Below are 16,446 nucleotides of genomic sequence, written 5' to 3' on the forward strand. Positions count from 1 at the left end.
TTTTATTTTGAGAATAAAAATTATGCTGAATTTCTTAAACTCAATCCAGATTATAGATTATAGATAATATATGTAGGATGAAGTTATTATAATTGTTTTTTGTTTATTATATTAAAAACGACAAATGAAAATTTTGATTACTTATGAATCAAGTATTTTTAATTGAATCATAACTTTTTTATTAAAAGATTAAACTGCCTACAATTATAGTAAATCAATGGTATATATATTTCTTAATTATTCTATATATCGATTAAGTAAATAATTAGCAGCGATAGTTCAATCATGAAGAGCAAAGATAGTAGGGTTTTAAAACACCCACCTGCAGAAGTTAAAATTGAAAGAGATGTTGAAAATACTAGTTCGGCCGTTGATCAAGCAGCTACATGTCGCATGTGCATGGACTCCCAAGGAAATCATATAGGTACGTTTAATGATCGATGATTTTTGTTACTAGTTAACTCTGTCATATCATATACTAGTATATATCAATATTGATGAATGAATCCGGGTCAGGGAGGGATTAGTTTTATTTGTAACGGGTTTTGAGTTCTTCTTAAGTGAATATGGAGGTTGTTCGATGTTAATTTGTACTTTAATTATATGGACTGTTTGATGATCTTCTTAAGTGAATATGGAGGGATTAGTGAATATGGACTGTTTGATGATCTACTAAATGGATTGTTGCACTTTTTGTTTTCAAATGCAGGTGATGATTTGATATCTCCATGCATGTGCAAAGGCACACAACAGTTTGTGCATCGTTCATGTCTAGATCATTGGCGATCTGTCAAGGTACCTCAGCCCATGCACCCACCCGCTCATATATTTTTGATCTCATAGATGATATATTTTATAATAAATCTTTCTACTTTATTTTGTATGCTTATGTAATTTGTTATTACTTTTTGATTAACAGGAAGGTAATGCCTTTTCACATTGCACAACTTGCAAAGCCCAGTTCCATCTTCGAGTTATTGATTATGGAGAAAATTCCTGGCTCAAAGTTAAATTCAGACTATTTGTTGCCCGGGATGTTTTCCTTGTATTCCTGGCCATACAAACAGTTGAGTCTTCTTTTAGCTAGTTCTACGACTAACTGCTCTTTTTCTAATGCCGCTTCGTATTTATTTATCTTAATTTCTGTTTACCTGCGCGCCAATCTCATTGATTTTTGTTGAGGCAACATAATTTTCTCTGGAACATCAAAAGTTTTAATATGATTGTGAACTTTTCATGTTTTCTGAGGTTGAAGTAATGCAGAATGATTGTCATCTAGACCATCTTACCATATTATTTATGCGTTTTCTGATAAATTCTAACTAAGTAATCCAAATACATAGCTAAATAGGTGATTGGACTGATGGGAGGACTCATATACCATGCTGACAAACACGGTTCCCTCAGGAATGCTTTTAATGATAAGTGGGATTGTATATTGTCAAAGCACCCGATACTTTTCTACTATTCTATAGGTAAGTTCTTCCTCTTTGTAACATACAACCGAAATTAATAAACCTGCAGTCATGATGATTCTCCCCTGGTTACCTGTTGGCGCTAATTAATTCTGCTAAATGAGTATGTTTGACCAGCCTAATCTGGTTAATGTCTTAGACAGTGGTAGTTCAGATTTTTTTAGCTTCTTATTCTAATTATGGTCTTCCAATGAATGTAATTAATTAATTAACTTGAAGTATGATAGAACATATATGCATGCTTTAAGTATGTCTGCTCTCCTCAATAATATAAAAAATATGTTATGAGATGGATGGTATCTTCCTTAATTTTATTGGTTCAATTTCCTTCAAGTATGCTTTTGCTTGCTATATTCGCTTGTTTAATGTTTTATACCCATCACATTAACAATATGACATCTAGGTATCAAGCACCTGTATTTGCAACATAGATCTTAGGGAACTCGGGCTGCAAGTTTGATTTGTTTTCATTGCTATTATGACGGCTTCACAGGGGTCATTGTCTTCTTTGTGTTGTTTGGGATCGTTGGGAGCATACTACATTGCTATTTTAGCAGAGGCTGTGACTATCTTTACTGTGGCGGCATGGGTAATTGCCACCCAGGCTACCTTGGAGCTGATCCTGATGAGGCGGGTGTGGTGCTCCTAGTTTTGGTGGTAATATTATTACTGATTCTTGGCATTACGTATCTCTTTCTTGCTGCCACCATGGCTACCCAGAGGATCTGTCAGAGACACTACCACATCCTCACCAAGAGAGAACTTACACAGGTGATCTATATATATATATATATATATATATATAATCTAGATTCTCCAAGTAGCTTGCATCTAGTTCCCCAAATCACACTCAAGTAATTCTCACGAGAATCAAACCAAAAGGGCTTCAAGCCTAGCGGTCTTTGAGGTGGCCCGTCAACTATGAAATAAGTAAAATATATAATTATGCTTCAGCCCCATAAAAACTTATTGTCCTGGAAATGATAATTGATACTCCTTTATTACCGTTAGTTTTTTTTTTCTTAACTTGACAGGAGTATGTAGTAGAGGATCTTCACGGTTGTTACACCCCTGCAAAACTAAATCCAAAGCACGAGGAGCGCTTAAATAATTTAAAGCTTTTCTAAGGAGAAGTACGCTTAATTGGTCGCAATCAATTTAGTTGTATAGGCTAAAAATCTCGCATACTTGTAGTTTATTTTTGTTACTTTGGTATCTTGATCTACATGGCACTAGTGGATTTACATGGTTTTTATCTTTACGACTGTATCATATTGATGGCACCGTACCCGTGGATTTACATGGTTATTATCTTTATGGTTATATCATATTGATGTTCCTATAATGGTAGCTTAGTTTTATAATGGTCGACACGGTACTTTACTTCCATCTTCTCATACATCGTTGAAAACAATAATAAATCTCATAACTTTAAAAGACGGTATCTTGTGTTACTTTATGTTATTTTCCTCATACAATTGTAATACTAACTGAATTGGTGACTTTATATATATTTCATCCGTCCCTATTTGAATGTTCAAATTTAAGTTAAGTCTTTTTTCTCCAACTTTGATTGTAAGCATTTTTGTGTCTAACATAACATAAGAAGATTAGAATTGTGAAAATTTATTTAAGTGAGGGTTATAAAATAAAAATGAAAATAAACTCGGTTCGGAAGCTAAACTTTATAATTTAACTGTGCCTAATTAAGTATAGATTTGGATTGTTATTTTTTATGAATTTAACCAATATATATATATATATAAAGTTCAAATGAGAACCATTTTGAATTGGAAGAACCGTGAGAACCTTTTAATTTTTAACTTGGTGTTCATATGTGAATAGTCTATGTGAATAGTCTATGTGAACAAATTCATGCACATATGAACATGTCAAGTTATAACTAATATTATCTATGTTCATATATGAATGGTTCTCAAATGAACCTATGTGAACAAATTTGGTCACATATACCTATCACATATCAACATCAAGTTATAATATAGTGGTTCTCATGGTTCTTCCAATTTAAATGGTTCTTAATTGAACCTTACCCTATATATAATATATAATTAACCGGTTTTTCTAACCAATAATTAATTAAGCTTTCTATTTATAGAAATTGAACATTTAAATTTCCATAATAATCATTATTTTCCATATTATGGTATAAAATTCTTATAAGCTATAAGCATGAAAACTTCATGATGTCCAAGTTTCTATAAATAAGAACTTAAACCATTGCCCCTAAGAAAATTGGTTAGAAAAAAACTCATTATATGATATACTGATCGTAAACTATATATAGATATTGATTGATACTCATTTAAAAGTTAATTGGCTATAGCTTAACTAATAACGTATAATACGAGTAATAATGAAGAAGCAGAGCGAAAAAGAAGTTAGTAGTAGGCTTTTGGAACAGGCGCCTGCAGAGATTAAAGTTGAAAAAGATGTTGAAAGTAATTCGGATGATCAAGCAGCAGCTACTTGTCGCATTTGCATGAGCTCCCGACGAGATAAAGGTATAATTTTTTTTTGTTAATTTGTTAATTAACTCTATCTATATATCTATATCATATTGATCGATGAAATTTATTTTTGTATATTTTTATGTCTGATAAATACATGTGTAGTTTCGACATTATTGGAGGTTGTTCAATGTTTGTACTATTGGAAGAAGTTTTTTTTGGGTAAAGGGTTGTTTTACCCCGGATGATTCTATATATTAACAAAAAGAATACAAAGATCAGGTGATATAGCAGAGTACCATATCAGCTAGTTGCCATATGCCTAAGCAATAGCCAAAAAAAACTATTGGAAGAAGTTGATCTGATCATTCGAGTCTTTTCTTTAGTAATCGGGCGTTTTTTGTAAATTTAATGCAGATGATGAATTGATATCTCCATGTATGTGCAAAGGGAACCAGCAGTTTGTACATCATTCATGTCTTGATCATTTGGCGATCTGTCAAGGTCAGCCCGCGCCATTCGCTTAATAAATTAATCTTTCTGCTTTTTCTGTGTATGTTTATATGTGTATTAGTTTTTGTTTAATAAAAATTGACAGGAGGATTATGCCTTTTCACATTGCACCACCTGCAAAGCCCAGTTCCATCTTCGAGTAGTTGATTTTGGAGAAAATTCCCGGCGCAAAATGAGGCTCAGACTATTTGTTGCCCGGGATGTTATCCTTGTATTCTTGGCCATACTAACAGTTGAGTCTTCGATCTTCTAGCTAGTTCCATGACTAATTACTCCTTTTCTAATGCGCCCACGGGTATGAATATATATACGTACATATATATATATATATAAGGTTATCTTTCTGTTTACCTGCCAATCTCATTATTTTTTGTTGATGCAACATAATTTCCTCTTGAACATCAATTTTTTTCTTTTCGAACATTCAGTATGATATCAGGGAAACCTCACTGTATAATGGTGAAGTCTTGCACGTACCTTAGACAACGAAATGTTGACCATAGGCAGTTACAAGTATTCGGAGGGAAAATCCCAAGGTTTTGATATCCCTAAGGATTGAACTCAAGACCTTGGGTAAACCCGGGAATGCTTCTGACCAGCTTGGCTAACATCATTGGCTGCATCAAAACTTTTTGTGAACTTTTCATATTTATGCATTTTCTGACTTTTAAGTAATGCAGAATGAATGAATGTCGTCTGTGTTGGAATAATGTTGACGAGTCAACAAGTCAAAGTGACGTTTTTAATTACTATTATTTTAAGTATGTCATCGAATGTTTAGTAAGTTATTTTGAGTCATTTAGCAATTGAATTTACTGAGTCAAAGTCTAGAAACGTGGGCAGTCAGGTGGGTAGATTCATATGCTTTGGCAGTTGTCTTAGGTAGTTTATTTTAGTGTTTGTTTGACTCCATATTTTATGGATGTAATGGTGTAACCGTAGCATGTTGAAGGCTATATATGTGGCCTCATGGTTTAATGAAAGTAATGCAGTTGTTCATTTGAAAGTAAACAAAAAGCTTTCCTCCTCTACAAATTTAATACATATCCGTGAGTGTGTAAGTATATATTGGGGCCTGATCCTACAGTCTGGAACAGCAAATCTCCATATTTATGCGTATTCTGAATTCTAAATATTTGGTTAATTAAAACAGTTGATTGCACTGCTAGGAGGACTCGAATACCTTGCTGACAAAGACGGTCATCTCAGAAATGCTTTTGTTAATTTGGTGGGATAGCATAAATTTCCGTATCTTGGCTTATGATACTTTATACTATTCTATAGGTAAGTTTCCTTCTTTGTAATATACAACAGAAAATCAATGCCTTGCATTACTCTGGGTAACATAATGACGTACTCGCCCAGGACTTACTGGTTTGCTTCTGCTAAATGAGAAAATTTTATGCGCCATGTGATGATGTTAGGAATTTCTCTCAAAAGTTTTTTAAAACAAGGAACACCGGCTTTACCCATATCATCAAAGGCCGGTGTCTATAATACCAGACTTACATTACGTGGCTCGTGTATTCCCCCAGGTGGCTGTGTTGGATTTAAGGCCAGCCTTATATATAGACACCGGACTTACCCTTTTTCCTATATTGTTTCATCTTCCTACATTCCATCAATTCTTCCTCACCATCACTTAGATGTTCAACCGATCATTATCAAAAATAATACGGTTTCTAACTTTTCATATACACCACAACAAATCCATATCTTTTTCTACTACCTCCATGAAACAAAACCACAGATATCTTAATGTCATTTATCTATAATCAAAAAGCAAAAATACGTAAATTCATATCTGTATCTACATGTATATGTTTAATTTAATATATCAATCGATTTAATATATTTACATGTATATTCATACTTGATTTCAATGTATTTATAACGATATAACTTTTGCCAAATATTATAAAACACAAACAATAATATTAATGGTCAAAGTTACGAAAGGATGAGTTGGACAGTTAAACTTGGACATTTAAATTGGGATAGAGGGATTATCTATAATATATATTTCTATATCTATCTATATCTATTATACATTATAGGGGTAAGTGCGTCGGAATGCAGTTAACCAATCCTAAAAAGTTATTGTGTGCACGAATTTTATGTTTGTTTTATTGTATTGAGATTACTTGACAAGATGGTTATAGTAAACATGGAACCGCTTTCCTACTTATGAGCACCAGTTTCCTATTTTTATTGTGTACATAAACTAATCCCAAAAAGTTATTGTGTGCATGTCACGTAAGCAGTCAACGGATCAACGTGAAAGTGCTGACCGGCTAAATTCTTACCTGGTAACTTTTGTTTACTATGGGACTCTTGAACAAGTTTTTTGAATACAATAAAACAAACCTAGAGTTCGTGCACACAATAACTTTTTGGGATTAGTTAACTGCATTTCGGCGCACTTAGCCCTACATTATAAGGCTATCTCCAATGGGGGTGCCCTTGGATATCCTTTTTCGTTGAAGCTTGTTCAAAACTAAGGATTATTTGAAGGATGCCCTTACTTGTCCTTACCTAATACAGAGTCTATTTTTGTTTTAGTTGGAAGTAAAAGGATAAGCAATGATGTTTGTATGGTTGGAGATAAAATTATATAATTTGAAAGATTTATAAGGATGTATAAAGATTTGTAAGGATATGATGTGGCAGATCAAGGACGAGCGTCCTTAGCATTGGAGATAACCTAACACTCTATTCTCGAGTTTAATTTAAGAGAAAAGAAAAGAGATGATAAGATAGAAGAGGAAAAGAAAAGAAAAAAAAAATCATATGCAAAAAACACATTCTCGAGTTCAAGAGGAAATGATAGAAAAAAAATAAAAAATAAAGAGTTGATTATATTCTCGAGTTTATAAGAAAGGAAAAGAAAAGAAAAACAATATATAATTTTACAACAATGACCTTTTTATATCATTACTCAATAAATCCATAACTCCAAACAATAATCCTAATCATTATTCATGAGTCTTATCTATACCAAGAGTGTCTAGAAAATAATGTCGATGTTGTGATTCATATTTCCTCATTCTATATACTCATTTAGACCAATATGTTACTAAAATTATGAATTGTCCAAACCCAAATCTGTTCTGACATTATTCAAACCATCAATCTTTACACTTCTAACATACAACTTAACAATTAGATGCAGCAATAACATATAAGCACATAAAGAGTCTATGTTTTGATGGATTACAATCTCAATTGGACAGGGAGCAAATTAAATACTACAAAATAGCTCGAAAGTGACAATCCCGATTCTTGAACCGACTTGATGAGACCTCCATGTAACTTAATAAAATTCAAACTTGACAAATATTCAAAAAGTTCGAAAAAAATCTAGAATAAAATATTTACAATGCTCCATAAATAAAACTAATTAGACTACTAAAAAAACCTTAAAATGAAAAAGGTTATAACTTTAAGAGTGATAATAATAAAAAAATTTTTTAGAAGAAAAAAGAAAAGAAAAATTGATACCTAATTACAAGTTACAAAAAGACATTATTAAGAAGAGTTGATACCTGATGAGGTAGTTTGTGGGAGAAGATGATAGAAGATTATGCAGAGGATGTTGTGGAAAATGTGTCGCAATATGTGTGTAATGGAGTAGAAGGTAAATAGACAAGGGGTAAATTGATAATTTCAAATAAAAAGAAAAGATTTTCATCCAAATCTGGCCAAAAGTATCCTCATAAATTTAGACTCCAAAACCTTCATGTTATCTCATCATTCCCCTTCTTTTCATTTGACAAAAAAACTCAAGAATACAAAATAAGAAAAATTCCCCATCTTTTCCTTTATTTTCCTATTAAAAAATCTCAAGAATGCAGTGTAAGGGAGGAGCACATTTTTCAAATTCTTAAAAGATGATTTGAAGTTTGAAGTACCTAATATATCCCTTTCTTTATTCACTAATTTAAACATCTCTAATTAATATACTTATAATACCCTTAAATCTCAACCATTCTTTTTTCTCTCTCCTAAAATTTTAACCACTCATTTTTTCTCTCTCATTCATAAATCATTTTATTTTTCTAATTCATTTAAAATAATTTATCTCAAAAACCTTATATCGATAAATAATAAGAATTGTATGGATGCTTTTAAAATTTCATGTTTTTTCATTAAAAATGTCATTCGATATACTTTCGACGAATTTGTAATTCCGAGGCGGAGCTCGTACGGCTAAAGCATTTGGCTATTACACTCTATGACTTATCACAACATCTAACCGCCACAACACGCGGGTACTTTCTTTCATATATTTCCAATATAACTTCCTGTCAATTCCTTTCCACAACTGACTGAACTATAAGTGCCATGTGACCTCTCTTCCATACTCGAATGTGGATAAACTTCAGAAAATTAAATCTGTTGATGGTCTCTGCCGCCGGCTACTTTTCTAACACCAACGAAAGTTCTGCCAACCCACCACCAGTTGCCACCACTTCACCACCAACAACCGTCAACCCACCTCCACCATCCTAGCGATTTACCATATTTTGGATCTGGGTTTTGTTCATCTTGATTCTGCATTTTGGGTCTGGGTTTTATTCATTTAGGGCAGTTCTTATATAGGACTAATTATTTACATATTAATGAGAAAAAATAATAATAATAAAAAAAAAAGTTAAAGAAATCTGAAACTAAAGTGAGCGTCAAACTCCTTTAAATCTAGTAATGCTTCGATATTCTTGTGTAATTTTAGGCTTCTATTTTTTTTATTATATATATATATAAAAAAAAAAAAAAGTGAGATGAATGGTGGATCTGGAATAAGGTATGAATGAACCAGTAATTAGATGACAATTAGATACATAAATATAAACTTCGTTGTATAAGGATATATATCACTAAAGATTTGCATTGCTTGTTATGCTTTTTGCATATGTGATCATTAACAATGACTCAAAGTCCCTAAAAATCAGTCCCATTTGGAGGGAAAAAAAAAGGAAAAAAATTAATGTTCATGGCCAGTCACTAAAGGTGTCTTTAACATTCAGATCATTATCACTCTCAAAAACCAAGTGATCACCATCTCGAATTACATCTACATCGTCTATTTCCGCTCCTTCCTTGATCAAAACTCTAGAGGGCGTGAAACCGAACTTTTTAACACCGATATCCAACAATTCTTGGAAGCTTTGTGGTAGAAGTACAAGCTTTCCTTTTATATCTCCTTTCCGGGGACAACTAATTATTACCCGCCTCGGGTTCTCATTCCCTGTTTGAGGCCTAGGTGAAACTAAGTCATTATCTTTCTCACCATCACGGTTATTTGACATAATCCCGAAAAGGGAATTATGGAAGTTATTAACCCTCCTCCTCTGCTGACGTGGTTGAGTAAAAGAACCATCGTCTGCATTTTGGATAGTAATGGGTCTAATCATTGAGGGATCGCTTCTGAACCTCGATATAAAACGAACATGTCTAGATTCGGCTCGTTGAAATGGCATGAGTGATGATGTTTTGGTCAGTTGAGAATAGTCATCAGTTGATTTAACCGAAAGGAAAAGGTTTCTTATGTCATCGTGACCTTGTTGGTCTGCCAAATCTCTAGAGGTCCAACCGTGGCCATCTGGTTTGTCAATATCAGCTCCTTGGGCTAATAGGAATTTCACCATCTCAATGTTTCCTTCACAAACAGCCACATGAAGAGCAGTTGAGCCATTGTTTTTAGGAAGCGTCACGTCACCTCCAAGGCTCACAATTTGTTTTAGTATGTCCAACTTATTTTCCTCGGCGGCAATGCAAGAAAACTCTCCAACATCGCCAGACGATATAGTAGCATTGTTATCTTTCAAGATTTCAACGACTTGGACGTGGTTTCCCCGTATGGCTTCCCATATCGGAACATTACCTTCTGAATCTGCATATTTGTCAAAAAAGAGATGAAACTAGTTGCCATTATTATAATTCTATATACAGCTTATTGTCAAGATATGATTTGAAGGCAACTTAAAAACTAACATAGTTGACTTACTATTGGTCTATTATTGTTCATAAAGAACTTCATTATTGATACCTACTGATAAACCATAGAAACGTGGCTGATGATGCCCATATAATGAGACTTGGATTTGTTTACCAAAATAACATAAAATATGTCAAAAAAAACATATATACAACATGACAAGTGCCTCCAAGTCAATTAAAAAAATACTAATATTATTGAATGATAAATATTGGTTGAAGATAGTATACTTATTTTTGATATGGTCAGTCAATTTGGAACGAGTACAAATAAGGGGACATTGCATTATGTCTTTGGGTTTGGCATAACTCCATAATATGGTACAAAATGATAGGTGAACATTTTGGAATGTTTAAACACATAGAATTGTGTTAGAAAAAAGATGCCATGATAAGGCATTGATATACTTTTCATAAGAAAAAATAAAATAACATAATCAAACAGAGGACTTGAAAGGTGATGTTGAAAAAAACATCACATGTCTAGTAAAATATTGACAAGAAAAAACGGCCTCTGATCTGTCCTACAATGCTAGTAATAATAATTCATGCTGTTTAATACTTTAAATTAGTTGACCAACAAGTGGTTGTAATTTGGAAGGGAAAAAAAAAAAGATGACTCTGGCTTTATTAGACTACTTTACAACACTAAGAATGGCAAGAGGCATGCAATTATTTGAGGAAAATCCACTACTATATTACTATTTTAGATTGGACGGTTGGCTAATAAAAGTCAACAAAGATCAATTGAGCAACAGAATTTGGATATATGGTTTCGCTTTAAATGTAAGCAACATGGCCTGTGAATGAGTATTAAAATAGGTTGGTCGGGCAGAGTGAGTAAAGGGCCTAAACATTTAACTTCTATATACAGGTTGAAACTCACGGGTTTGAACCCACGATATTTTGGTTGATATGACGACACACATATAGCTAGGCTATAATCCCTTTGGTACCAGACAGACTTAATGATAACTGATTTTAAATGAAATGATTTATGTGGTCAGCTTATATAGTTATATGCATTATACATTTAGAATTGACTTTTAACTGGGTTGGCCCACTCCGAACCATTTTGAAAATGACATGTCAAAAGTCTTATTTGGTGCATAAATGCAGACTACTGTTGTTTAGCCATTCTGGATCCAAAAGGATCTAGAGAAAATTACCTCTACAATTGGGATCGGCTCCATGATCAAGTAGCAGGAGTACACAGTTTACGTTTCCTTGTGATGCCGCTATGTGCTGCAAGTTTATAAAACGCAAATTAAATTAACTAATTAGGATATGCATTCAAATAAAAATGGTTTTGTAAGTAATTGTAAGAAAAAATGGTGTCTACATAAAACATACCAGAGCCGTTCTTCCATTGTTGTCAGATTCATTTGGATCAAGACCTCGTTTTAACAATTTCTTTAGTAAAAGATCGTCTCCCCTAAGTGTGGCAAAACATAAACTCACGGGCAAGTCCATCCTACCGTGAGCTAACATGTTTTCTATGTCCATCAGAACTCCCTCCATAACTGGATCATTCATGTCCTTCAAGTGCTGTTCCATCAAGCAACAAAAATTTGATCAGAATTAATATATTAAAATGTTGAGAATATTTAACATATAGAATAGTATACAAACCTTAAGAAGGTTGTTCATGATAATGGTCCCATCACCAACATTTGCCTGAATGATGTTCAAAAATGTGGTGCGGTTCAACCGAAGTAACTGGCTCAACCGCTTGGTGCGGACTGTAAAGAGCTGCGGTCTGTAGCAAAGAACCCCAATTTCACCACAAAGCTCACCAGTTTTAGCTTCTCCAACAACCTGCAGTCATCAAATGTCGCTTTTTTCAGTAATCCAACAATATTAAGAGATGATGAATTTAGTATTATTATTGTATTCAACTCAAGTCTTGCCTGTTCAGTTCCATTTTTTATAACCAGCAGTTCCTGATCAAGTAATCAACCACCAAAACACCATTAATAATAAGTACAATAATAACTACTTTTAAGCCCGTAAAAATAAGACCAAGTAATTCAAGACTCACCACTGCTCCTGTAACAAGAATATAGAAATCTGTTGGCGCCTCATTCTGCAAAATGACATCTTCCTTCGGTGGAAAATATTCTGCTTTCATTTCCGAGACCTTCAGACATGGCAATTCCAGTTATAAGTTTGAAGACAGAACATTGTATCCAAAAAGGTAAAATTGATCACTGATAATAAATCTTTATAAATCATACCAGCTGAAAAAGCAAGTCATTGGACACGCCATTAAACAAGTAGGCCTTATCTAAAAGAGAGTAGAAAAGAAAATGAGAAATGCTTGAACGAATGGCTTTTGGAAGGCAATCAAGACTTTCTTGTTGCTGGAGCCCCTCTGAATCAGTTCTGAACTTCAAGCACAAATGTGCAAGCATCTGATCTTGCAAACGAAGTGGTAACCGATTTCTCTGTGCAAAACTTGAGGCAGCTTGAATGGTATCCCTCTATTGACCAAATAAAAAGAAAAATCCTAATCAGAGTGTTTTCTCGAATGATGTCGAAGTTTTTAAGTTTTAGATAATGCATAACCAATCATATAGCACAATCTTTTTAAAAAAAAAAGTAACAATGTTTCTAAACAACACTAATAAAGATATAAAAATTTATGCACTTACAAATTGCCTAGTTTTACTGGTTCCATGCACTACCAAGTTGGTCATATTTCCTATCAAATATGAAGTCAAACCGAGATTGAAAAGCATGTAGCATATGACGAATATCATCTCCCTTCTGTTTTGGGCATGCAAATCTCCATATCCCACAGTAGTGAGAGTTGTAATTGACCAATACATGGAGGTTACATAATTGATCCAATGACTCTGCTTCTCAAAGTCCTCGTTATCGAACCCAATCCATGTCTTCCCCGGATTAGGGTAATGTGCAGCAAGGTAAAAGTAGAAGCACCCAGCACAATGTACGGCAAAAAGAGTGACCTAAATGGATGAAAACTGGACACTATCAGTTCACATTTTCTTCGCACGTAAACCACAATTTGTGTCCAGAACAAAATAGCTTGAGCTTTTATACAACAAAGATCACAATTTATTGCCTTCACATATTTTCATTACATACGAGGAACTACACTATAAAGTGCCTATAAATATTGCATATCGTAAAATACTTACAGCAATAAGCTTGGCACATCGGACCCAAAAGTAGTTGAAGTTCCTATCTTTCTCCAATCTATTCCAAGAACAGAAAGTTAGTGAAATTCAGCAAAGAAGATATTAGCTACATTGTTCGAGACTATAGCTCACCATATGAAATTATGAGCCAAAACGTAGCTTATATGCACTAGAATTCAATATCATATAGAAAAATAAGTAAAAGCAACTGTGGATACTCGATAAGGCAGCAAAGAGCCTAAACATGTCAACTTAAAATTAGAGTACCTGGCAAACAAGGAACTAACTCTGCGCAGCCGCCAGAGTCTTAACATGTTGAATAAGCCATAGGATTGAAAAGTACCACTGAAGATCTTACGGACTAATTCAGAAGGAATCGTGGAAATGACATCAAAAGCCAACCATGTGCTTGTATACCTCCAAGCAATCTTCTTCCGGTCATCCACAAGAAGATAGGTATTCATATCAAGGTATGCTAAGAAGAAGGTAAGAACAATATCAATAGCAAAGAACCCATTGACAATATTATCAATGACTGAGAGTGGTTGTCGTGGCTTTCTAAGAAATCCGAATTCAAATGGGGACACCCACGCGGTATAGAGGACCAAAGCTACAAGAAATGTCTCCCATGCCCTGAAAATTGAGTTTAGCTTCTGTAAATTTGGACAGGAGTAAAAATAAATATATGTATTAGCAAATTAATTATAGACAACATGGCATATTCTTTTTTGAATTGCTTATGTGACCAATATTAATGACATAATCCAAGAAGAAATTCCAATTAACGTTAACTCGGTATCTAATTAGCTTGCTCATAGAAACCAAGAGGAAAGAAACCCAAAATAAGGTCAACTTTTATGAAGATAATCCAAGATACAAGAAGTCAAGATAACAGCTAGAAAATCATGACAAAAATTTACATAGGCGCAGTTTGCTATTGATTAAATTTCATATAATTAACGAATTAAGCCTGTGTCCAGGTCATTCTCAACATTGTGAACCATCAGAAATACCAATGAAAAGTCAACTAACAAGACAGCAGAATAAATCATCTGGTCACTCCAACAATGCACAATTCAAATTTTACTACACGGGATTCCAAGAAACTGCTTTTAGTGGGTCAAAGGAAAATATTCCCAATAAACTAGTACAAACTTTCATGCTATGGAGTCCACATTGAAATATGCCCATTGACTAAGAAGTATGAATAGAGTGATATATTATAAAACTTACAAATTAAATTTATAGAAGGTGGCATGCTCGAGGTATTAAAATAATACAGTATGATTGAAGAGAAATTTATGACTAATCTAACGAGTTTATCGGTGAGATGAACTCAATCAGCAGATAAAACTGCATATAAATTTGATCCAATAGAAAACAGATTCTAGTAAGCCTGTTCTGTTACACGCGAAAACAACTTTTAGCCGTTCAATAAAAAAAATCACACATATAAATATATTTAAATAGTCTTTATATTTATTCTGAGTACATATAACGCAACCACAATATATCATGATTACACATAATAGCAACTACAACATAAGTTTAAGTTGACATGTCAAATCACATGTATATACATATTATATTACGGGTATAAAGTATTCATACCTGTAACGTCGATCATAAGGAGAGATAATGAAATCACGAAGTTTAACACGACGATTACTGCGAGCACCAAGAGAAGGCAAGATAGCGGTGGTGAGACTGTACTGACTACCATCTCTAGACATTTGTTCAAGTTCTTGAACAGCGGCACCACCACATATTGACACCCTAAATCCACCACCGTTTGTTCTGTTATTACGATTTGTATCGAATATCTCAGCCATGTTTAGTAGGATTTTTATTTTTTTTTCGTACCAGACTTTTGGAATGCCTAACCGCCTCTGTCTCTCTCTCTATATATATACACGAGACGAGATGAACTATATATGGTTGGTTGTATTGTATGTGTTATGCCCGTGATTATATGTGTTTACTTTATTTTAATTGTCTTTAAAGTTTCTTTCCACTCGCTTTTGTATATTTTCTATATTTAAGTAAATAATATTATAATATTTTACAATGGTAAATCTCTGCTATTTACAGTTTTAGGGATAAGTTATGCAGGGAATGTATTTAATTTGTTACAAGATAGTGTGGTGTATATTTACGAAGAAAGTTCATTTGATATAATCACATAAAAAATATTAGAAGTATGAGAATAATTTAGATATATGATATGGTTTTGAAAGAAAGGTCGGAAAGTTTAACATACATTATCTTATTAACCGTGTTTATAAGTACTCTCGTCAAATAAATTCTCAATTTAAAAGAAACTTTACGTTAAAAAAAAAAAAAAAAAAAACCTTTCATCATCGAGAAATTTGAGAATAACGTTTTTTTTTTTAACGGCAATCTGAGAATAATTTACCCAGATCCACGGAATATGTTGTTTTTTAATTTTTGGTTGAACCCACATAACTTTTTTTTACGAGTGCGAATTGAATATCATAATGGATCTAAGACTATATTATTGTTATTGGGTCCATGCTAGAGAGCCCCACATCCAATACCTCGTATGAGGAAAAAACCCACAAATAGTCCGACCAAATGCCCAATAACATATTATGGGAAACCTTACATTCTAAAACTTGAATCTTAGTCTCTCCAAATTTAAGTCTTCATGAAAAGACTTCCTTACTATTAAGTTATTAGCCTAATAATGTCTAACCCAAAAAACTAGATCATAGTTAATTTATAACTCGTTTTCATATAAGTTTCATAATCAAATTAGAGTGGATATGTTTAACTAAATAAATTATTTTTCTTTATATGAATGCA

At 33.3% G+C, this 16,446-nt stretch overlaps 2 protein-coding genes across 2 annotated transcripts; one reads left to right on the top strand and one right to left on the bottom strand.

Moving 5' to 3' along the window:
- The first annotated feature begins 285 nt into the window (after positions 1 to 285).
- Positions 286 to 2,602, top strand: LOC122597565. The gene is made up of 6 exons (XM_043770143.1): positions 286 to 418; positions 707 to 795; positions 920 to 1,066; positions 1,352 to 1,475; positions 1,969 to 2,246; positions 2,510 to 2,602. The coding sequence occupies exons 1-6, from the start codon at positions 286 to 288 to the stop codon at positions 2,600 to 2,602; spliced, it is 864 nt and encodes a 287-aa protein (XP_043626078.1).
- Positions 2,603 to 9,259: 6,657 nt separating this feature from the next.
- LOC122595864 (potassium channel AKT1) lies at positions 9,260 to 15,502 on the bottom strand. The gene is made up of 11 exons (XM_043768327.1): positions 15,232 to 15,502; positions 13,888 to 14,253; positions 13,621 to 13,678; positions 13,111 to 13,428; positions 12,694 to 12,939; positions 12,498 to 12,596; positions 12,367 to 12,399; positions 12,089 to 12,274; positions 11,810 to 12,004; positions 11,626 to 11,701; positions 9,260 to 10,352 (listed from the first exon to the last, which is right to left on the bottom strand). Exons 1-11 carry the CDS (start codon positions 15,450 to 15,452, stop codon positions 9,451 to 9,453), a joined length of 2,700 nt encoding a protein of 899 aa, XP_043624262.1. The 5' UTR covers positions 15,453 to 15,502; the 3' UTR covers positions 9,260 to 9,450.
- Positions 15,503 to 16,446: the final 944 nt, after the last annotated feature.

The sequence above is a fragment of the Erigeron canadensis genome, chromosome 4 (genome assembly GCF_010389155.1).
Source record: "Erigeron canadensis isolate Cc75 chromosome 4, C_canadensis_v1, whole genome shotgun sequence".
Taxonomy (NCBI): Eukaryota; Viridiplantae; Streptophyta; class Magnoliopsida; order Asterales; family Asteraceae; genus Erigeron; species Erigeron canadensis.

Bases quoted from the DNA above. Each gene is read 5' to 3' on its own strand.
- LOC122597565 (XM_043770143.1), top strand. From the start codon at position 286: ATGAAGAGCAAAGATAGTAGGGTTTTAAAACACCCACCTGCAGAAGTT. The intron at 419-706 runs ATATAGGTACGT...TGTTTTCAAATG, and splicing joins CATGGACTCCCAAGGAAATC to CAGGTGATGATTTGATATCT. The intron at 796-919 runs GTACCTCAGCCC...TTTGATTAACAG, and splicing joins ATCATTGGCGATCTGTCAAG to GAAGGTAATGCCTTTTCACA.
- LOC122595864 (XM_043768327.1), bottom strand. From the start codon at position 15,452: ATGGCTGAGATATTCGATACAAATCGTAATAACAGAACAAACGGTGGT. The intron at 12,940-13,110 runs GTAAGTGCATAA...TTTGGTCAATAG, and splicing joins CCAGTAAAACTAGGCAATTT to AGGGATACCATTCAAGCTGC. The intron at 12,400-12,497 runs GTGAGTCTTGAA...TTACTTGATCAG, and splicing joins TTCTTGTTACAGGAGCAGTG to GAACTGCTGGTTATAAAAAA.